Consider the following 20,210-nt stretch of genomic DNA (forward strand, 5'->3'; position numbering starts at 1 on the left):
AATAATAGGGTCAGGCTGAAAAGAAGTCCCCGAGACACAAATGGACCAGGTAATAGGGCCTCAGAGAAGGTAACTCGCCCAAGCATACTCTTTTCTGAGTCCATGGATCCCAGAGTGAAAATATCAGGCAGGGCTTAGGGAGGGTGAAGTCTTCAAGGAATATTAGCTTGACAAGCTTTGATTTCAGGTGCGCTCAACTGCAAGCGATGGGGCTGTAGGAGGGCAAGATCCGGGCTGGAAGGGGATCTGAGAACACAGGTCAGTTACCAGGGTTAGCCCCACATGAGGACTGGGGCCACGCTGGGTCTTTTGTTCAGATGACAGAGAGTGAGCATTTGCTCCCGGAGCTCCTGTCTGGCCAGGGATGTAATGACTGTAGTGAGGACTCTCAGATGCACACCAGCGGCAGGCATCAACGTGATTGTCCATAGGAGGTAGGAGTCCTGTCAGCGGATTAAGGATGTAGTGGAGAAGCTAGCCAATTAGGAAGCAGCCTCACAATGGCAGCCTAACAATGACTGGGAAGGCAATGGAGCTCCAGCCAGGCAGTGAGGCTTGTGGGAAGGTCTATGGACCTAGAGAAGGGAAGGGAAATGCTGCCCTTGTCTCAGAGGGGTGGGACTAAAGTCAAAGCCCCAGAAGTTAATGATTCTGAGGTCGTTTGTTCATCATTCATTCATTCAATTATATATATGAGCATCCACCAAATGTCACACACTATTCTAGGCACTGTACCCCAAGAGGAAGCCGTTCCCTGTTCTCCCAGGGTTTACGGACAATGGGAGAACCAGAAAGGAAAACCAGATGGTGACAGTACAGGATTATGGAATGTATCAGTAGGAACCATAACAGTGTCGTGGAGCATCTAATTCCAGCCAGAGGCTGGGAAGCAATGAACAAGTACCATTTCTCCGTGCCCATTCTCTGTGAGACATGGTGCTGCCTTCACACTGGATTTCATTGACACCTTACCACAATTGTGTAAAGCAGGCGACAGTATTCCCATTTTACAGATGATGAAACTGGGGCTCAGAGGAGTCAGATCACTTCCCCAATACCACACCAGTAGCGAGTGCTGGGGTGAGGATTTGAACCCAGGTCTGTTTCGGCTCCAAAGACTGTGCTCTTTTGAACTATTCAAAGCCCATAAATATAGAATACACACAGCCAGAAACACTCTCCTCAAGAGCCTTTGAGGATTGTCCTACCCAAAGATACAAGAGAGAAAGATAATAGAGATTACAGCATGAGACTGAGGAAGAATTAAAATAGTGCTTTTAATATAATTCTCAGCAAACGTACAGTATGTACTTTACATCACATATTTCTAGACTGCTCATCTGGAAAATAGAAGCTGCAAAAATACAGAATACCACACTCAAAATCTATTGAGTATGTGCTTTTTTCCCCCCTCTGTTCTATGAAACAGGGTAATTTTTACGCCCTCCTATTAAAATCCAGACTCAGCTGCTTTCGGAAGAACTGTTGGAGCCCTCGGTCAGAGAAGCATTCCCAAGAGGGGATTTTCTAAAGCATGTCAGCAGACCATCCCCACAGGAGCCAAAGGAGGGAATAGGCAGAAGGAAATTTGCACATCTGGTCAATATTACTCTTTAGTGATCCAGGAAAATGCCTACTCCAAGGGTTTGGAGGACTCCCGGCCACAGACACCTGCTTAGTCCTCGTCACAGGCCTGTGCTTGGGGCCTCAAAGGACCACATACTGGCCGGAGAGTCCTCACAGGGACCCTTGGGTTCTCGGGCAGGGCAGAGCACGCTAAGTCAGGCCCACGAGGTCTGTGGGCGGTGGCGGGCTGTTCTGTGCAGGAAGAGGGCCAGGCCCTCAGCTTCTCACAAAGGAGTCTTCTGAAGGTGATTGTGACTCGGGACAGGCTTTCTCAGTCTCAATGTCTTGGTACTCTGTGCCTAAAGGGGGAGGGGGGAAGAGAGCCAAGAGGAAAAAGAGATCGGTCTTTTCTGGTTTTCCTACTTATTTTTTAGGCTTATATAATAGCATCCTGGCTTTCCAGTGGAATGGATAAAAGCAGGAAATCATGTCAATAAAATGCTACGTTTTGCTCCATGTCACCCCAAGGAATCAGACTCCAAGCCCATAAACCTTTATGTAGGCCAAATTTTTCTGAGAAGCGTATATCTATACATGTCTATAACCAACACCTACGTGGATGTTTACTCTATGGGAATGAATAAGATGCATCCCAGTCATTAACTTATCTTCATCCTCCTAAGTCACCAGTGACAGACACTGTCACTGTAATCTCTGTTGAACAGGTGGCTGTGTACCAGAGAGAACCTCCTGGCATTCTAATGTCATGCTTTCTCCTCCAGCATTTGGGACCAGTTTGCTTTTCATTCAGCCACAGAGGGTCACCACATGCTGAGCGAAAGAATCTCCTCGTTGGAGCAGGGTTTTTAAGCCTCCACAACACTTCTGAAATAGATGCTGTGGCTTCATTTAAAAGGCACGAAAAACCCAGCTTCATCCCTGTGATGATTTACAAGTTGTGTAGGTCTCCATGACCGTGACATGCAGCTTTCCTGTTCGATGATAGCCAGAGCGGTTCCATAGAAATCCCCATTCATTTCCTTGTCCTCTCTAGACTCTGACCCGGTAGTGCAAAAGGTGACAATGTGGAAATGTCACTCCTTTCCTCAGGATTTTGCAGCTGAGACCTGGCTTATAGGAGATGCAGCTCACATGTTCTGGACAGTTTGGAGCATCCTTCTCAACTTTCACAAGGTTCAAGTTCTTATGGTCTTGGTGGCTCTGTTAGAAGCCGTGGGGGCAGGGAGTTGGGGAAGGTGGGATAGAAGTGGGAGAGATGGGGTTAGTTCTTGTGCGCAGAATGAATCAGGCAGAGAATGATGAGGAGCTGGTCAACTTCTGCTGACGTGGCTAAGGTGGAAAAAGGAAGGAGGAGTGTTTTTAAAGGTCTCCAGTGTTTACTGAAGGAAAAAAAGAGTTCTTCTCATTTTAGATCTCTGTGCTGGTAGGCAAAGTTTGGCAGAGGTTTTCACCGCCAGCTCTTGCCTCATTTCTCTATGGAATTATAGACTTTTGTAGGGGTTTCTGATAGTAGATGCCTTCCTGGCCTCATCAAAGCTTCCTGAGAAGCCAGCCAGATCTGTGTTCTCACTTTGGTGGCGTTTGTGGTGTCATGGAAAGAGCACTGGTTCAGGAGTCAGACAGACCCAGCATCGGCTCCTGGTGACTTTCTAACTAGCTGTGTGACCTTGGGAAGCTTTGGTTTACTGAGCCTTAGTTTTCTGATCTATAAAGTGGAAACAATGATACTTACCTCATAGGGCAGGTGTGAGAAAGATGCTGAGAATATTACCTGGGGTCAGGCCTTATGGCCCCTGGCACATGGGTAGCAGCCTCATAATAAGCATGAGCTTCCAGCCCCTTTCCTCCTTTAAGGGGCTGGGCTAGAGCACAACTGATGTGTTAGCTGGGTTCCTCTTATAATGAAACTTCCTACATCGCATACTTCCACTTCATTTTATGGTCTTCCGATTATAAAATCCAACAGTCTTGACAAACCCATCTCCACGAGAGTTACCTTCTATTAAGTTAGCATGAATTTAAGAAGAACATTATTTTCTGGGATGCAATGGGATGGTAAAATCTCACCCTACAGGATGTTAAACCTCCAGAAAATTTACTATGGTTGTTCCACCTGCTCCTGGTAAGAGAACATAATCACTTTACCTTACAGAAAAATATTCAGAATTGGTGCTAATCATCAATTACTGATTGTTGGCCTGAGTCGTTAATACAAAAATCAAAACATCTAGAAACTCTGTTCCTAAAAGTCTAGTATTTGATAATAGAGCAAGACATATCTCCAGCCAGTGACCAGCATCGGTGTGTCTGAGGCCCTGGGCTGGAGCTGAGCTCTTGAGGTTGATGCTGAGGACTGCAGGGGTGCCAGGTGGGAGGGGTGTCCGGGGTCTCTCCCACTGGAGCTGATGACCAGTGCTGAGGACTGTCTCCCTGGCATTTCAGCACTTTGAAATTGCACTTCAAAATGCATTAGAGTGGAGGCATCATCTCCTATTTCCTCTTACCTGCCTGCTTCTGGTAGAACATCCCAAATAAGTTATCACTGGGCTCTGTGGTTAAGACTGGGAACAACACAGGAAGAGCATATGTCCCCAGAATATAGCTGTTGCCATGTCCCCATTGTTATGATAGGGGGCATGCAAGAGCATGGGGGGCATCCATAGTCCATTTGAGTTGGAGTCTTCTGAATAGGACATCCCTACAGGTGGGAAGGGTCTCTCATTTCTTGCCCAGGATGGAGGGAGTACCCATAAAGGCAAAGAACACGAGCTTTGGATTTGTTGACCTGGGTTTGAAACTCTGCTTTGTGACCTTGAGCCAATTCTGGAAGCTTTCCCAGACTTATTTTCCTTTCCTGTAAACTGAAGTTTAATAACTGTTTCTGCCTCACAGGACTATGGTTGAGATTAAACGAGCTAATAATACATGTGATAAGCTGGTTCATACTAAGTGCTTGGTAAATGTCAGCTACTATTATTATTAGTTATTATTCATGCTTACCAATTATTCCACTGGGCTATCTACTAGCTTTCTAGTGCCAATGTTTTGTGTTGGAGGGAAGAAATTTGAGATACTCTTCAGTATCTGGATTCAATCTTCTTTGTCTTGTTCCTGCATTCCCCCCCACCCAGGCCCACTTCCATCACTTAAGAAAAAAAAAGATGATTACTCTGGTAGAGCTAGGGAGTGAGTGTCAGGGCTGGAAGAGACGGTAGATTGTATAGTTCCAATTCCCCTCGTTATACAGGAGAAAGATAATGTTGCCTTCATTGCAAACCCTGATGACAATGGGATACTTACCTCATTCTTGGAAAATGGGATACCTGAATTAGATTTTTAAGGCTGAAGGACCCTTCCAATCCATGACTCAGCCCAGGCTACAGTGGCCTCTGCTGCTACAGTCCATCAGACTGCATGCCATGCTGCTTCAGACCTCGTTGTTTTCCAGAACAGAGATCAGCATGCTACAACCTTCCCTCAGCCAAACCCAGAGACTGCCTGTCTTTGTAAATAAAGCTTTATTGGAGCACAGCCTGCTCATTTGTTTACACATTGTCTAGGGCTGCTTCCCTGCTATGACAAAAGAGTAGTGGCCACAAAGACTCAATGACCCTCAAAGCCTAAAATGGTTACCACCTGGCCCTTTATGGAAGGTTTGTGTACTTGCTCTGCTGGTCCTGTCGATGGAGGGTCTCTTCCCCTGGCTCCCTGGCAGACATCCGCTGCTCTTCAGTTCTTGTTTTCTAGACCACCCGCTCTCTGAAGCCTTCCTGATTCTTGGTGCCATGATGCAGAACTTCCCAGCTCCCTGAAACAGCCCTCATTGCTCCCAGACACAGACAGACAGTCAGACAGACCCTGGCTCTTAAAATGACTATTCTATTGCTTTTATTTGTGTTCAGGTCTGTTTCACTCATTAAACTTTGAGTTCTTGGAGGGCGGGACCATGTCTTCTCTACCTTTGTACCTGGTTTGGAGCCTGGCACACAGTCAAAATTTTAATGAAGTAGTGAGTGAATAAACACATCACTGGAAAATATCAAGCTCATACAATGTTCCCCTAAATGGCACTAATCCTGCCAAGGAAAACTGTGCTACCATGTGGAGGGTCCCTGAGAAGCATGAGCTCTGTCCTTATCTCCACAGCAGTCACAGATTTCTAACATGCTGGGGAATCCTGGCTTTTCTGAATTCCCCATTTCAGGCTTTTTAACTCATGTCCTCCCTGCCATGATAACCAAGCACTCTGAGGTCACCTACAAGCGTGAGGGAGGGGAGAAAAAGCTGGGTGGCTGTGTGCAGACAGTGTAAATTCCCGTGTGATCCTAGCAACAGGCCCCGAAAGAGGCATCCGAACAATGTCTTCCTTGCATGTTCTGCCAGTTAGAGAGTCCTCTGTTTTACCAATTTATTCTTGAGCAACCATAATAGCCCAGGGGGGCTAGGTCCAAAGGCTATCAGTAGGGCTGGTCACTCTCAGAGATTAGGTCCTCACAGCTGTTCAGAACTCAAGAACTTGAACTGAGTTGGGAGAGGTGAATAAGGAGGAAACAATGAGGGAAGGGCAGAGAGAGGAGGAAAAGGACTCTGTTTATGCCTCAAACTAATTTCCAGGCTCAATTTAATTTCACTAGCATCCTCTCTTGGAAAATGTCGCACCTCTGAGGGATTTGATCTGGATTCTAACCTAAAGGGAAACACAGACCATGGCTCAAAGGAGGCTGTTGAGAGGCACTGACATGAGCTCAGTGGAGTAATTAAGCCCCTACTATGTGTCCGGTACCTTCTCCTGGACAGATACTGGTTCTCCATCAAAACAGTCAGGTAAGAACACCACAGACAGCTAATATTCTGTTAGACTGAAAAACTGCTTGTCTCTTTTTCTCCCCTCATCCAAACCAAACCAAACATACAAACAACAAAATAATAGGGTGAACACCACCAAAACATACAAACAACAAAACAATAGGGTGAACACTACCAAAGAGGACAGAAGCTTACCCTGTCCTGTCCCTCTGCTCTTGACTGTATAATCAGCTGCATTGATTTCTACAGGTTGAACTTTATTGCTTCACGTTGCTCAGGAGTACATTCAGGACTCCCAAACAGGGCTTAGCACACAGGCCTGGTGCGCTTGACTGGGTGGAGAAGAAACCACACTTCCCACGACCTGAACAGTGGGCAGCAAGAAAAACAGCCTTGCAGGCTCATGGGGAACCAACAGCTTCTTCTCCTCAGAGGATTTCCCTGTGAGTATATATATGTTTCCATTTTACATGCTTCTCATGAACGGCCTACTTTGGAAGTGTGGAAGATAATCTATTAGCAACCACGGCAGAATCTTTTTCCTGAGAAACTTCCTCAGGATTGGTGTGGCTATCATCCCAGGGACCAGCTGGCTGCCCTGAACGGAACATTTCTGTGGGTCACCCTGGCCCTGCGTGCAAGGCATGGGAAATGTTGCCACGTCCGAGTGAGGGGATGCTCTAGGTTATTATTGGAGATGGGGAAGTGGAATCAGGGATTTGAATGTAGAGACACCGCTTAACCAAACCCTACAAATCATCACTAGGGGAAGCTATTCCACTGGAGGGTGGGGAGAAAGAAGCGATTTTTATGGAGAAGCACGTTCCTTCCTGCTCGGAAGACATTAGGAAGTCTGTCAAAGGATTCCTTAGAAGCTCTTGGTTTCCCCTTATTATTTTGCCTGTTAAGGGCTGCTAGCAAACTCCTTAGGGGACTCGTGAGCAGAAGCATCTCTGGCTCCTTCGTTAGCTGTGAGGAAAGCCCACATGCTGTGGCTTCCTGGAGTGGCAGTGTCCCTTGGGTGCCTGGGAGCTTCACAGCCTCCCTCTGTGGAGGCGTGAAGAAGGCAGCAAAGCTGCTGGGCTTCCCTGACAGCACACAGCCTCAGCAGGAGGAAGACAGCAAACTCTGTCCCCCAGAGACAGAGACTTCTAGAAAATGTGTTCACTTCATATGCAGGAATATTACTGGTAGAAACCTTTTTGGTCTGTATGTAGGAGTTACAAAATCCTGTCTCAAGTTGCAGCAAAGAGAGCCTTTTCCATCCATCCCTGGGCACCTTCCACTAAAGTGGTGGAGGGCTTTGTAGCAGAAGAGAGAGAACGTTAGCATTCACTTTCTAGGTTTATTCCGTCCCTTACATTTTTGTTTTCCATAAGTCCAATGAAGATATCACCGGGAAATCTTTCCATTCAAAATCCTGCTCAAAACCAAGCAAATAATCAAGGGGCTGGATTGGGAAGGGTATGTACAACAGTTCCTTGTAGCACAAAAGGAAAATTAAAGCTAGACTAGGTTTTCTGTTCTGGAGTATGGGAGAGAAATTAAAATTTTTAAAGGTGACAACAACACATGTTAGAGCCATCTTACCAGAGGGGACTTTAAATTTCGATACAGTTGTTGATAAAACTGAGCCCTGGAGTTGTTTTCCTTTGTCATCCTAAGCTCTTAGGAAATATAGCCGAAATGCAAAGAGTTTTCAAAATCTTAGGAAAAATAGCCAAAATGCAAAGAGTTTTCAAAAATCTTTTTTAAAAAACAAAAACAAAAACACAAATAGCCCCATGAAGCACGAGGTTCTGCAGCCTCAGTGGGTGTGGACTGATTTTGGGGAGCTACACAATCATATACAAGAGGGCAGTGATCCATTAGCAATACATTTTCAAGACAAAACCAACCCAACACCTATACAGGATGGAATCACAGCCTCAGGAGCCACAGAGCGTACATTGTTTATGAACTGTTGGAGAACAACCCCACCTTTAACTAGTTAACATACTGATGAGCGTCCCCATTTTCAGGAACAAGGACAGACTCGAGCAAAACACAGGAGAAAGCTCTTCCGGAAGCATCCTGTCCCGAGGATGCAGCTGATCACGGTGGCTCCGCACCGCGACACAAGCTTCTTTTGGGCATCCTTGCTCCGTGGGGCTTTTCTCTAGTTTGGGGCTGTAACTCAAACTGCCCCATTTACAGCATTTGTTAAAAATTCAGCACAACGCCCCTCTCCCCCCACCCCACTCTTTTCTTTCCTGATTCTCTTGTCGCCTTCTAGATGACCTGAAAATACGTGTCTGTCTGAGGTGAAAAAGCCAACCAACCAACCCATCCTTGGGGTCTTTCCAGGCCCAGGAGCGGCCTAGATCAAGGTCACTGCAATAGCATGAAAGGTGGGTTAACTGGACCCTGTGTGTGCATGTGCGCGTGCTCTCTCTCTCATAAGCTCTGCCCCTTGGCAAACGGCCTCACCAGGCCAAGTCAGCTGGAGGCAGGAGGTTTTCCTGTGATTCTTACCGCAAACAACGGTAGGTTCGCTTCTAGCTGTTTGAGGTTCATCCACTTTCAAAACACACACAGACAAAGGCCTCTTAGTTCAAGACTGACCCTGAAAATATTACAGACATTTTCAGGCAGTGAACGTGCAGTAGCTTCCAGGAGCTTGTGGGTCTGTTATCCCAGACACTACATGCTGCCCAAAGCTTGTGCTAGGGAACCGTTCTTTTTTCCCTCTCCTCTCCCCAGAAGCCCTGCACCCATACACACAACCCACAGCTGAGCATGTCTCCGCTGCAGGTTGAAAAGAACGCCTCTTGGCATGTGAAGCAGGCATATGAAAGGGCTTCCCATGAGAGTGATCACTGAATCATGGGGAATAAATGGAGAAGGCAAATTTGCAATTCATCACGTTATCCCCTGTTGCATCAAATGTGATCCTTTTAAAGGCAGGGTGCATATACACTCTCTTTTTTAAGCTTTTTTTTTTCTTTCTTATAACACACTGCATATTCTTGTTTTCACAGACTATCCAAATGAGGATAAAATGATAAAAAAAATTACAATAGATTAATTGCATCCCTTGAATAACATTGTATTTTTGGTGCATTAAAAAAGGAGAAAAGTAAAAGCAACCAGCGTAATAAATTCGGCCTAGAGAACTGTGTTAGTGACTGAAGGGTTAACACAGATTTGAGAAGTAGTTAAAAATAGTATCAGAGGATTACACATACAACAGTTTGAAATTCATATGCATTGCATTTTTTTCCTTAAAAATGGCAAAATGTTTGGCAAATGTAAGCAAATGACTTGGACTAGGTTGGGTTTCACCGGCTCTGAGCGAAGTCAGTCATAGCCAGGCGAGGCCCACTGCTTCCTGAGGTCACTCTGCGGGGCTGGGGGATGCACTCCAGTGGGAGGTGCTGCAGGGAAGGGGAGGTGCTGGCCCCCCATGTCCGGCTCCCCCTGGGGCCCTCAGTCTTGAGAAATGGAAATGGAGCTGGTGAGAGGTGTCAATTACAGTCTCCAGCACAGATCACCCTTTAGCATCGCTGAGAGAACTCTGGGGCCTTGAACCACATGTGTAGACTGGGTGAGTCGTCTACACAGCGACCCATATTGCAAAAGTTAGAGAAGTGGGCCTCCACTCCTCTGACTTGGGTGCCCCTCCACCCCCGTGTGGGCGGGGAGGGTGGCATGGGTTGTGTCACTAGTGCTTATCCTGGCAAATGTTGTCAACTTGGGTTTTTTAGTAGACTTCTTTGTTTTAATATATATATATATTTTTTGTTTTGTATGTGTATATATATCCAGAAAGGTCCGTCCTCCAAGCCGGCCACCACTGTTCCCTGAATTTGGCAGTGCCTGTTGCTTGCAGCTGTCGGCATCCTGAAAAACCATGAGGTGCCTTCAAAGAGTAGACTCTGAGCCCCAGGAGGTTGCATGTCAACCACGTGATCCCACGCTCTCCTTATTTTGAATCCTGTCTGGCTCTGATTTTGAGAAAAAGGGCAAAGGTGCTGTGTGTACATGTGTGTGTGTGTCTCTGTGTGTATTGAGGTTTTTTTTTTTTAAACTTTTTTCTTTTTTTTTTTTTTTTTAGGAAAAATGACCCTTGGATGACGAATACAGAGTTCAACCCTCCTTCAGTCACTATAAAACAGACTCCATGTTCTCACACCACTCATGATCTTCAAGGTTATAGATAAATTTTGTCCTATGTGTCTGGTTTGCGGGCACAGGGTCCCTCCCCAGATTGTCTAGGGTCAGAGTAGAGGCAAAGAACTCACTGGTGCTCAGCCCGCCCTCGTGGTTTTTGATGTATCGTTTATAGTTTTTCCTCAGGCACTGCCACGTGGTGGTGTAGAGGAGGAAGGCAAAGGACTTGAGCGCGATGGCGATGCTGACGTACAGGTATCTGTAGGCCACATTGTCGTAGAGGACGCAGGCGCCTTGCTCCCCACAGAATGTGCTCCAGAACAGGCAGGTGGAGTCGATGCCGGCCCCGAAGATGAGCGGTGGGGGGATGAAGCCTGTCAGAGGGAAACGGGCAGTTAATGTTTGGGCTCGAACGGCTGGTTTGATGGAGAGAAGGGCTCCCCTGTCCCCGTACGTTATCTCTTCCAACAGGACTGCAGGGTTCGTGGACCATATTCAGTGGTTCTACAGCACAGTGGGGAAAAGACCCTGTCTGGAGGTCGAACTGCTTGGGTTCGAATCTCAGCTGTGCCTCTTACTGCACAAGCCTGTGCAAGTTATTTAAGCTCTCTGTGCCTTAGTTTCCCCACCTGCAAAATGGGGTTAATAATATCAGTCCTTCTCAGATCACTGTGAAGGTTGGCTCATTGAATACGTGGAAAGCATTTAGAACAGTGCGTGGCACAGGGTAAACACAAAACAAATGACATCTGGGATCATTATCCACTGAGAGTCTCAGAAGGAAGAGAGTCTTCCCTGAAGGGAGACATTCTTGGTGTCACTCAAAGAAGTGCACCCTTGTAGAGGAAACTGCTAAGAGGCATCATACTCTGTGTATTGTTCTTTTGCATGGGGCTTCTGAGGCTTTGTGTGCTCTTGAGAGGAGGGAGTTGGAACCAGAGGGGACCAGAGGTTGAAAATGAGTACGCTACACCTTATGTGTGTGTATATATAATACGTGCACACACATATACATATGAAGGATGTGTTCTCATATATGTATATATACACAGATTTGTAAATATACATGTGTGTATGGTTTAATAGCTGGAAAATATCTGCACACATACTGACAACTTTCCTTCCCCTAAATATTACCACTGGAGCAGAATACTTCTCATTCTGAACCAGGAACTGGTTTTAAAACCGTCACAATAGATCATTTCATGCACCTACAACCAGTCATTGAAAAAGGCAGATGAGATGGAAACTATTCATCATCCTTAATTCAGTTCTCTGTTACTCTCTGCATTCATGTGCCTGCTGCTACCCCCAAGCTCAAAGGTTATCAGGCCTGGCTGCACATTAAAATCATCTAAGGTGTCCTACCCCAGACCAATTAAATCAGAATATTGGGTATGTGGCCTGGTCATCAGCATTGTTAAAATAAAACATTCCCAGGTGATTCTGGCCTGTTGGGGGAAAAATGTTTCATCTGTATTGTGGGAAAGCAATGGATGGGCCATTAATACAAATTAATTGCTTCGGAAGAAACAGTGTCCCCAAGGCCAGAATATGGTACCAATCAACCAATCATCTTCGGTGAGAAGCAGGAAGTGATCCCTGGAAGCAGGTGGTGACAATTCCCATATCCCAGTGCCGAGGTACCCTGATACCCTGAGCACTCTTTTCAGCCCTGGACTGAGTTTCACTTTTGTATTAAGGAAAATCCCACTGAGAATTTGATGAGATATCGACCTTTCGTCCAGAAAAATACATCTACCCACAAAATCGCATCCACATTTCAGGGGTTTCATGGACCCCTGAAGTCCATCCATGATCACCAGAATAAGAATGGCTGTTATATCCACAGCAGAGCCTCCCCCTTTCTGAGGGGCCCTCAGAGGGCAGCCTGGGAAAGGGAGGCTTAATGAAGGAAGCAGCACTTCCTTGGTTTGTTTGTTTTTTTAATTGAAGTCTAGTTGATTAACAATGTTATGTTAGTTTTAGGTGTACAGCAGTGATTCAATTACACATATCTATTCTTTTTCAGATTCTTTTCCATTATAGGTTATTACAAGATATTGAATTCAGTTCCCACACTATACAGTAGGTTCGTGTTGTTTATCTATTTTATATGTAGTAGTGTGAATCTGTTAATCCCAAACTCCTCTAATTTATCCCTTCCCTCCCTTTCCCCTTTGATAACCATAAGTTTGTTTTCTAGTCTATGTCTGTGAGTCTGTTTCCTTGTTTGTTTTTTTTTAACATCTTTATTGGAGTAAAATTGCTTTACAATGTTGTGTTAGTTTCTGCTGTATAACAAAGTGAATCAGCTATATGTGTACATATATCCCCATATCCCCTCCCTCTTGCGTCTCCCTCCCACACTCCCTATCCCACCCCTCTAGGTGGTCATAAAGCACCGAGCTGCTCTCCCTGTGCTATGCAGCTGCTTCCCACTAGCTATCTGTTTTACATTTCATAGTGTATATATGTCAGTGCTACTCTCTCACTTCGTCCCAGCTTACCCTTCTCCCTCCCCGTGTCCTCAAGTCCATTCTCTACATCTGTGTCTTTATTCCTGTCCTGCCCCTAGGTTCATCAGAACCATTTTTTCCTTTTTTTTTTTAGATTCCATACATATGTGTTAGAGTCTTTCATACAGTGTTTCCTTGGTTTTAATGACTGGCCTGGGATGGCATGGGGGGAGAACTGTATGATCCTATCAGTGCTGATGAGGTTGCCAGGGCTTCCTCCCAGGCCCAGGTGCCTCAGCACTTATCCTTAGCACTGTCCAACTCTGTCGCTTGTTACCCCAAAGAGAAACCACATCCCCCAGGAAGAAATTTTCATTGAAACTGCAATTAAATCTCTCTGGCAGCTTGAGTTAATAAACTCCAAGCTCAAATTCCCAATACAACCTGCTCCCTCTTTGCAGCTCCCAGGTCAGGTTGGTCTTGGTGGGTGGAAACTCACATTCCCAGCATTCTCTGCCCCAAAGGCTGCCCAGGTGTTTGAGACCTTTCTCACTAACCAGTGTGTCTTCTCCTGCTCCCCCACAGACACCGTTCTTCATTTAACTGAAAAAGAGCCAACTGGAGGAACTGCCATGGCAACCATCGATAGACATTAAGCTACACTTCACATTACTTAGGTAAAGAAATGGCGATCTGGAGCCAGTTTAGATTGTGGATAGACTTGGGGATCAATGGGACAAATATGGCCTGCTCCTGTGGCCCAGTGGGAGAATGCAGATCCATTCACTTGTCTATTTGTCAGAGTTTTATTAGGTTGTAATTAGCTCCCATGCTCCTCCCTCCTTTTCCTTCTGCCTCTCTTGTCCTAGCTCCACCCACCACCAGGCAATGGGAAGCCAAGACTATGACACCTCTGGTATAAGCTTTGCCAAGGGAAGGAACTGATGGTACAGGGCCCCTCCCTCCACAATGCACGGGTGCCTGAAGAGATGTATGCAAATCCAAGTTGGGCAAATCAGGTCATATTTTAAGCACATTGCAGGAAATGTACAGTATAATAGAACCATTCATTAATGCTTGCTTAAATTAAAAAAAAAAAATCCCTCTAAAGTGCCAGTATGTAACTCTCACATACCTGATCCGAGTGAGGATTTTTATAACATGGAGTTGTCTTAAAGTAGGGCATATTTCTATGTGCTAACGATGTCAATTTTATCCTTGTCAAGCTTTACTATTGGATGACAAGGCCCTGGAAAGTATCAGAAAAAGCCTTCAAACAGAAATTAGAAAGCTAAGTGCCTAGCAAGTTTTTCATGTTATACTCGATATTTTGGAGAGCATTTGTGGTCACGATGAAAGACCCTCTCACTTAAGGAGCTGAAAGGTTGGGGTAAGTTACTTTCGGTGCCTCAGTTTCTTGATCTTTTAGGAAATAATATGGCCTGCCTGGTCAGAGTCACGGTGAGCACTCTGGTACAAATGAGGGGAGTGTTATGCAAGGGTCTGGTCCTTCCATATGGCCAGAACTTTTGCTACCTTATTTATCTTGTACAGGGGACTTGGGGGTGATAGTTTAGAATAAACTCTGGATTGGGTACCTTACGAGTAGTACCTCATAACCTTTGTGAAACCCCTTTTACATTTCTGAACAGAGGAAATATTAGCTTTCTTTTCTGCCAAGTTCATCTTTTCCTTTTTGACTTAAAATGCTTTTCCAAAGGGGAGCTCTAGCTCTCAGGTTCTGAATTCCAGGTGTGCACAGAATATTAGAGGTGAAGCACTTGCTGGATCTCTTATTTAGAGGCCTTTGCCATTCTAGAACTCATCTGATTAGTGATGGAAGGGAGGTAAGTTGGGTAAGGTGTGTGTTAGTACCTACTTCTGCTGTTATGTCCTCAGTTACCTAAGGAAGAAGGAGGCAAGTGATGATAATGAAGTACTTCTTTAGAAACCGTGTGTTTTAAAAGAATGCTCTCCTCCCTGGAGCCCGCAGGAACCGTCCTCTCCCTTTTGAGCTCTTTTCTTCCTATGTTTCCTTGGGAGGAACTCACAGATGCAGTAGGCATTAACTAAGGTCCCATCACAAGGACACTGGGAACCCACCATATGTTGGGGAGGGTATCCGGAAGCTCAAAGCTGTTACTCGCTATTACAGAGAATATTAAAAGGATTAAATCTTACTTCCTATTACACTCAGGCCCAAATTGCAGCTATATTTCAATGCAAAAATTGCAGTGCCACTTAAGGAAATTGTCTCTGTTTTCCTGAAATCTATTAACAAAGATTAAACGTCGGTGTCTTGTATCTTGGTTACTTAATTCACTCCCTGGGTTGAAAAGGCCAGGCCTATTTATATTCTTTGGTCTAAACTTAAAAGGAGAACAAAGGCTTTTGTAAGAAAAATAAATTCACATTCCTTTATGGGACAAAATGGAAGCTGCAAATTACTCTTGCGTTTACATTTCAAAAGATATCCATTCCTCTCTGAGCTTACCTGCCAAGACTTGAATTCACCACGGAATCTCTATTCAACCTGATGGAATTACTGTTACCTCCAGCGCAAGCTAGAAAGGGATGTCAAAGTATGTTCTCCTGAAAGGGTTAATGAGTTTCTCTGTTTCAGCAATGCCAAGAAAGAGACTGGACTGTCAACATCGTCCAGCATCGTCCACGGGGAACCTGACATTCAGTTTTCTTAAATCTGAGAAGTTGGGAGGAGCTACTCTATTCTCATTTCATTCCTGGCTGCCTTGTTAAACTCACTGAGGCTCAAAGAGCTTAAATAACCTGCCAAAGGCCTAACGGCCAGTAATGGCAGAGCTGGACTCAAACCCAGGTATGCCTGACTGCAGTGGGGTCCATGGCAAGTATCCGATATCCCCTTAGAACAGGCCAGGATGTAGATCGTGGGTGGTTCAGGTCCTTCAGGAGGTCAGATAAATCACTGGTGCTTAGTAAATGTTTGCTGAATAAACAACTAAATGCAGAGGTGAGTGGAAGGGGTCTCCCCCACATTCCAGACCCTATATCCTGCGCCCCACCATCCCATGGCTGAGGGCACGGGCTCTCATCTGGGATCTCTGGCTGGCTGCGCTTACTCCTTATGCACTCATTCTACATGTTCATTTCTCCCACTTGCTGTAGAACTTCTTTATATTCAAGACTTCACAATGCGAGCTCAACAAATGTTTGATGAACCACATCAGGAGCTTCTAAGACGTACTTCTCCTAGACCAGCTCACCAATGACCCAAGGACGGTCTGCTCAGGAATGACACCTGTGTACAGAGGTGCACCTTGAGGTTCCCAATGCTCTTTGCCCAGCAGGTTGCTCTGGTAGACTAAGAGCAGGCATTTGTGGAGGAGAGTTTGTGGCAGGTAGTGAGTCAGCCCAAGTCAGCCCTCACAATTCCCTTGAGACCCCTGTGTCTGTTACCTTATCCTATTAAAGGCTTCTCTGGAGGCCCAGTCCCAGAGGCTCAAATCCTCAGCTTTATCTGGCGCTTCTGCTGTTTCTCTCTTGCTTTCATCTAGTCCCGGGGTGGGGGGTGCTCAACAGACATTACCTCCACAATATGGCTTCCAACTGTCCTTGCCTTTTAATCCCACTGCCTTACCCTGGTCACTTTCTCTTTTTCTCAGTGCTTTAGCTATCCCGCATCCTGCTGAACCACCTTGCACCTTTCTCCCAGGTTGATCTTCCTAACTCAGAATTCTGAATATTTCCACCTCATACCATCATTTGTTCCACACTGGCAATGACTCAGCCAAGTAAACTTTTTTCCCTTGAAATTCAAGGTCCAAACTCTTCTAGCCCTTTACGTTACCCATACTTGCTTCATTCTCCTACTGGAGAGGGCAGGCTCTGGCTCCCACTTATTTTTATATCCTTTGCAGCATCGAGAACAGTGCTTTTGACATAGCAGGATCTCAGTGTATACTTATTTTCATTCATTTAATTTAGTGTAACATCTACGGCATGCAGTAGACCTCCAGGAGCAAGATTCTGGATCAGACCCTCGAGCGGACGTTGTGCCCACACCCAGAGAGAAGAGCGGTGATCAGGCCATTTGCAAAAGGATGAAGAAGGATGGATTTGATTACATCAGGCATTCTGCTTTGAGTAGGTCATTCAGTTTTCTCTGTATATCCTGACCTTTATCCAGCTCAGTCTTCTCTCCCACTCAACTTCTACTGCTGTCCTGGGTGACCTGAACTTCTCCATGGACATGAGCTTCCACACTTTGGCCTTTCAACAGCTCACCCTCAATGTCAAGGATGTTCCCGTCCTCTCTAGTCATGCCACACCCTGGGTTTTGTCACTTCACAGACACCAAAGCTTTGGCCACAGATTCTAATTCTTTTTTACATGAATTACTACATCCAGTTCCTACGTTCCTTTCTCTCTCTCCCCTCTCCTAGCTCACCTCTTCCTTATCCAGCCCAGGTACCATGGTCAATCACTTTAGCCTCACTGTGACCACCGTCCTTAATTTCTTTGCTCCACACTCCTTCCACTGCACCTACCACTGATATCACCAATGGCATTCCTAGGCTGCCACGGGCTGCTTGGGAAGCTCTTGGTGCCACACTGACCTGGGCCAATGCAGTCTCTGCCCCTGCCCTTTCTAACAACTCCTTTCCATTGGCATTTAAAGCAACAAGGGAAAATAACCTTGCCTTCACGTCTGGATCTTGCTCTTTATACTCCTCACAGCCAAGTATCCACAAAGAGTGGTCTCCCCTCACTGCCCCCACTTCCTCAAGCTCCGACCCACCAATGGTGGTGAATCAAAGACTGAGCCTTGAGACCAGCACTGTCCAGTATGATAGCTACTGGCCACATGCAGCTACTTAAATGAAAAAAAATAAAAATGAAGTGAAACTAGTTTATGGAAGCCGCCTTTCAAGTGCTCCATAGCCCCATGTGGCACAGATTTGGAGTTTCTGTGACAACAGAAAGTTCTGTTGGACAGTGTTGGTCTATACCACTCCCAACTTGCTCCTCATCCTGATCTTCCTGTTTTAATAAATAATATCCCCATGCACCACATGATCCAAGTCTTTTATAAGGAGCTGTCACTCTGGATTCCTGCTTCTCAGATACTCCAGTCTGTACACGTCCATTCAGAGACTAAGCCTTGACGATTCTTCCTCTACCCACATCTCCCCATCTTCGTAGCCAGCATCTCAGCTTGGGTCTCCATCAGCTACTCTGTTATACCAGTGGCTTGTTACTCAGTTCCCACATTCTATACATGGTAGACAGTGGGCCTTTCTAAAAATGCACAATGGCTCTTCAATGACTTCATTTGCCTTAGGGATAAAGGTCAAACTTGTCAAAAGGGCAGCAGCCCTTCCTGAGCACGTTCCTGACAGCCGCCCTCCCCAAGCCCATCTTCTGCCAGTCCCCCCAGCCACACGGCCTTCCTGCAGCCCCCAAACATGCTTCAGCCTTTGTTCACTTCCAGGCTTTTACTCCTTTAAGTCCCTCTGTCTAAAGCACTCTCTCCTTTTTGCTCAGCTGTGTAACTCTTCCTCGTTCTTTCTTCACATCTTAGGTAGATATCACATCCTTTCAAACCCACACCCCTGTCCCCATTCCCAGGCCAGGCTAGGTGGCTCTCCCACATGTCCCCCTGTCACTTGTGCTGACTGCATCTCAGATCTCATCACACTGAACTGCGACGTCCGCACTGTATCCCCATTACCTACGTGGGGGCCAAGCACAAAGGTTGACAATGTAATGAAATCTGATTACTCGGTTGGCCCTTCATTAACAGTAAAGGTGGTTAATCTTATTGGGTGCTGCAGGAAATGGAATCAGGCCAAGTGCAAAGACTTCTTTGATAAGCCAATTTTTTTTTTTTTTTTTTTTTTGCAGTACGCGGGCCTCTCACTATTGTGGCCTCTCCCATTGCGGAGCACAGGCTCCGGACGCGCAGGCCCAGCAGCCATGGCTCACGGGCCCAGCTGCTCTGCAGCATGTGGGATCCTCCCGGACCGGGGCACGAACCCGTGTCCTTTGCATCGACAGGCGGACTCTCAACCACTGCACCACCAGGGAAGCCCGATAAGCCACTTTTAATTAAAAGATGAAACTGTCTCATATCTTTCTAGAGCTGTTTTCTAAACTGTGATGTGTGACCCATATGGGTAATACAATCAGTATGGTTGGTCATGACCCACTATTTAAAAAGGATGGAATGGAACAGAAAGTAGCAGAGTACATCATGCATATTAAGGGTGAATATTTTTCATGAAATCTTTGCTTCAGCTATATTTGTGATATGTGTGTATGTACTGGGCCATACTGTAAAGCTTATCTCTTGCTGTGGCTCACAGAGGTTGAAAAATACTCTTCTAGATAATGCTTGGTTGATTATTCCCGGAGCAGACATACAAATAGAGAGAGAACCAGCTTTAGAAACAGCATGTCACATTACACATGCTGTATAATTTTCAGTTCTGTCTTCAAGTGTCCTATAATTTTCATTAACTTTTCAAAAATAGCTTGCAAATTTTCTTTCATTTTGTGCTATCAAAATTATTCTGCAGGCTAATTTTTACCAGCTATATTGAGTCCTCAGCATCTGTTTAGAGATACAGAGACCTCTGCAGCAACTCCATAGATGGAGAGCTTTCATCTTCCCTGGTCAGCTTCTGAAAGAACTCCCTAAGAGCAGCACTGAGCTCACTCACCCGGGTATGGTCCACGGAGCTTTGAACACATTCATTCAACATTTTCAGAAATAAGGGTCCCCTACTTACTACCTGATATTACACATTCATCTGTCCATCCACCCAAACCAGGGTGAAATGGGGGAGCATCACCACACATGCATTTTCTATCCTCCCAATGATAAGAGAAAAAAAATCCGCATAATTGGTACTCTGTGCAGTTAGAGAGCTCTAAAAGCCACTACAATTTCCAGGAAGGCCTAAATGTTTTAGTCTGAATTACTGCTGAACTTGTTTGCACTAGGTATTATTATACCTAGAACATTTCTATTTTCCATGAACCAGAAATAAGACAAAGATGCCATTTAAGTTTCTCCATATGTACCAACAGATGTGGATTGATAGTGATTGAGAAGATTCTGAGGTCTTGTCCTGGGCATGGCAAAAGTGATCATAGCAATTGATTGAAAGTTATTTGCTATTGAAAGTTATTTGCTATAGGCAGAGATGGGCATATGTCATGTAT

The 20,210-nt window shown here is 45.5% G+C and overlaps 1 protein-coding gene across 2 annotated transcripts in view; it reads right to left on the minus strand.

Moving 5' to 3' along the window:
* Positions 1-1,257: 1,257 nt before the first annotated feature.
* Positions 1,258-20,210, minus strand: part of SLCO3A1 (solute carrier organic anion transporter family member 3A1) — a 318,868-nt gene continuing 299,915 nt past the window's right edge. The window contains exons 10-11 of one of the 2 annotated variants that reach the window (XM_082618896.1): positions 10,677-10,919; positions 1,258-1,925 (exon numbers count right to left, since the gene is read on the minus strand). In XM_082618896.1, the coding sequence (XP_082475022.1) occupies positions 1,843-1,925; positions 10,677-10,919 (326 nt within the window). In that variant the 3' untranslated portion in view covers positions 1,258-1,842. Of the gene's footprint in view, positions 1,926-8,126; positions 10,920-20,210 lie in introns of those variants that run through there. The other variant, XM_082618895.1, reaches the window with a different exon arrangement.

This window comes from Mesoplodon mirus (assembly GCF_964341445.2).
Source record: "Mesoplodon mirus genome assembly, chromosome: 4".
Classification (NCBI taxonomy): Eukaryota; Metazoa; Chordata; class Mammalia; order Artiodactyla; family Ziphiidae; genus Mesoplodon; species Mesoplodon mirus.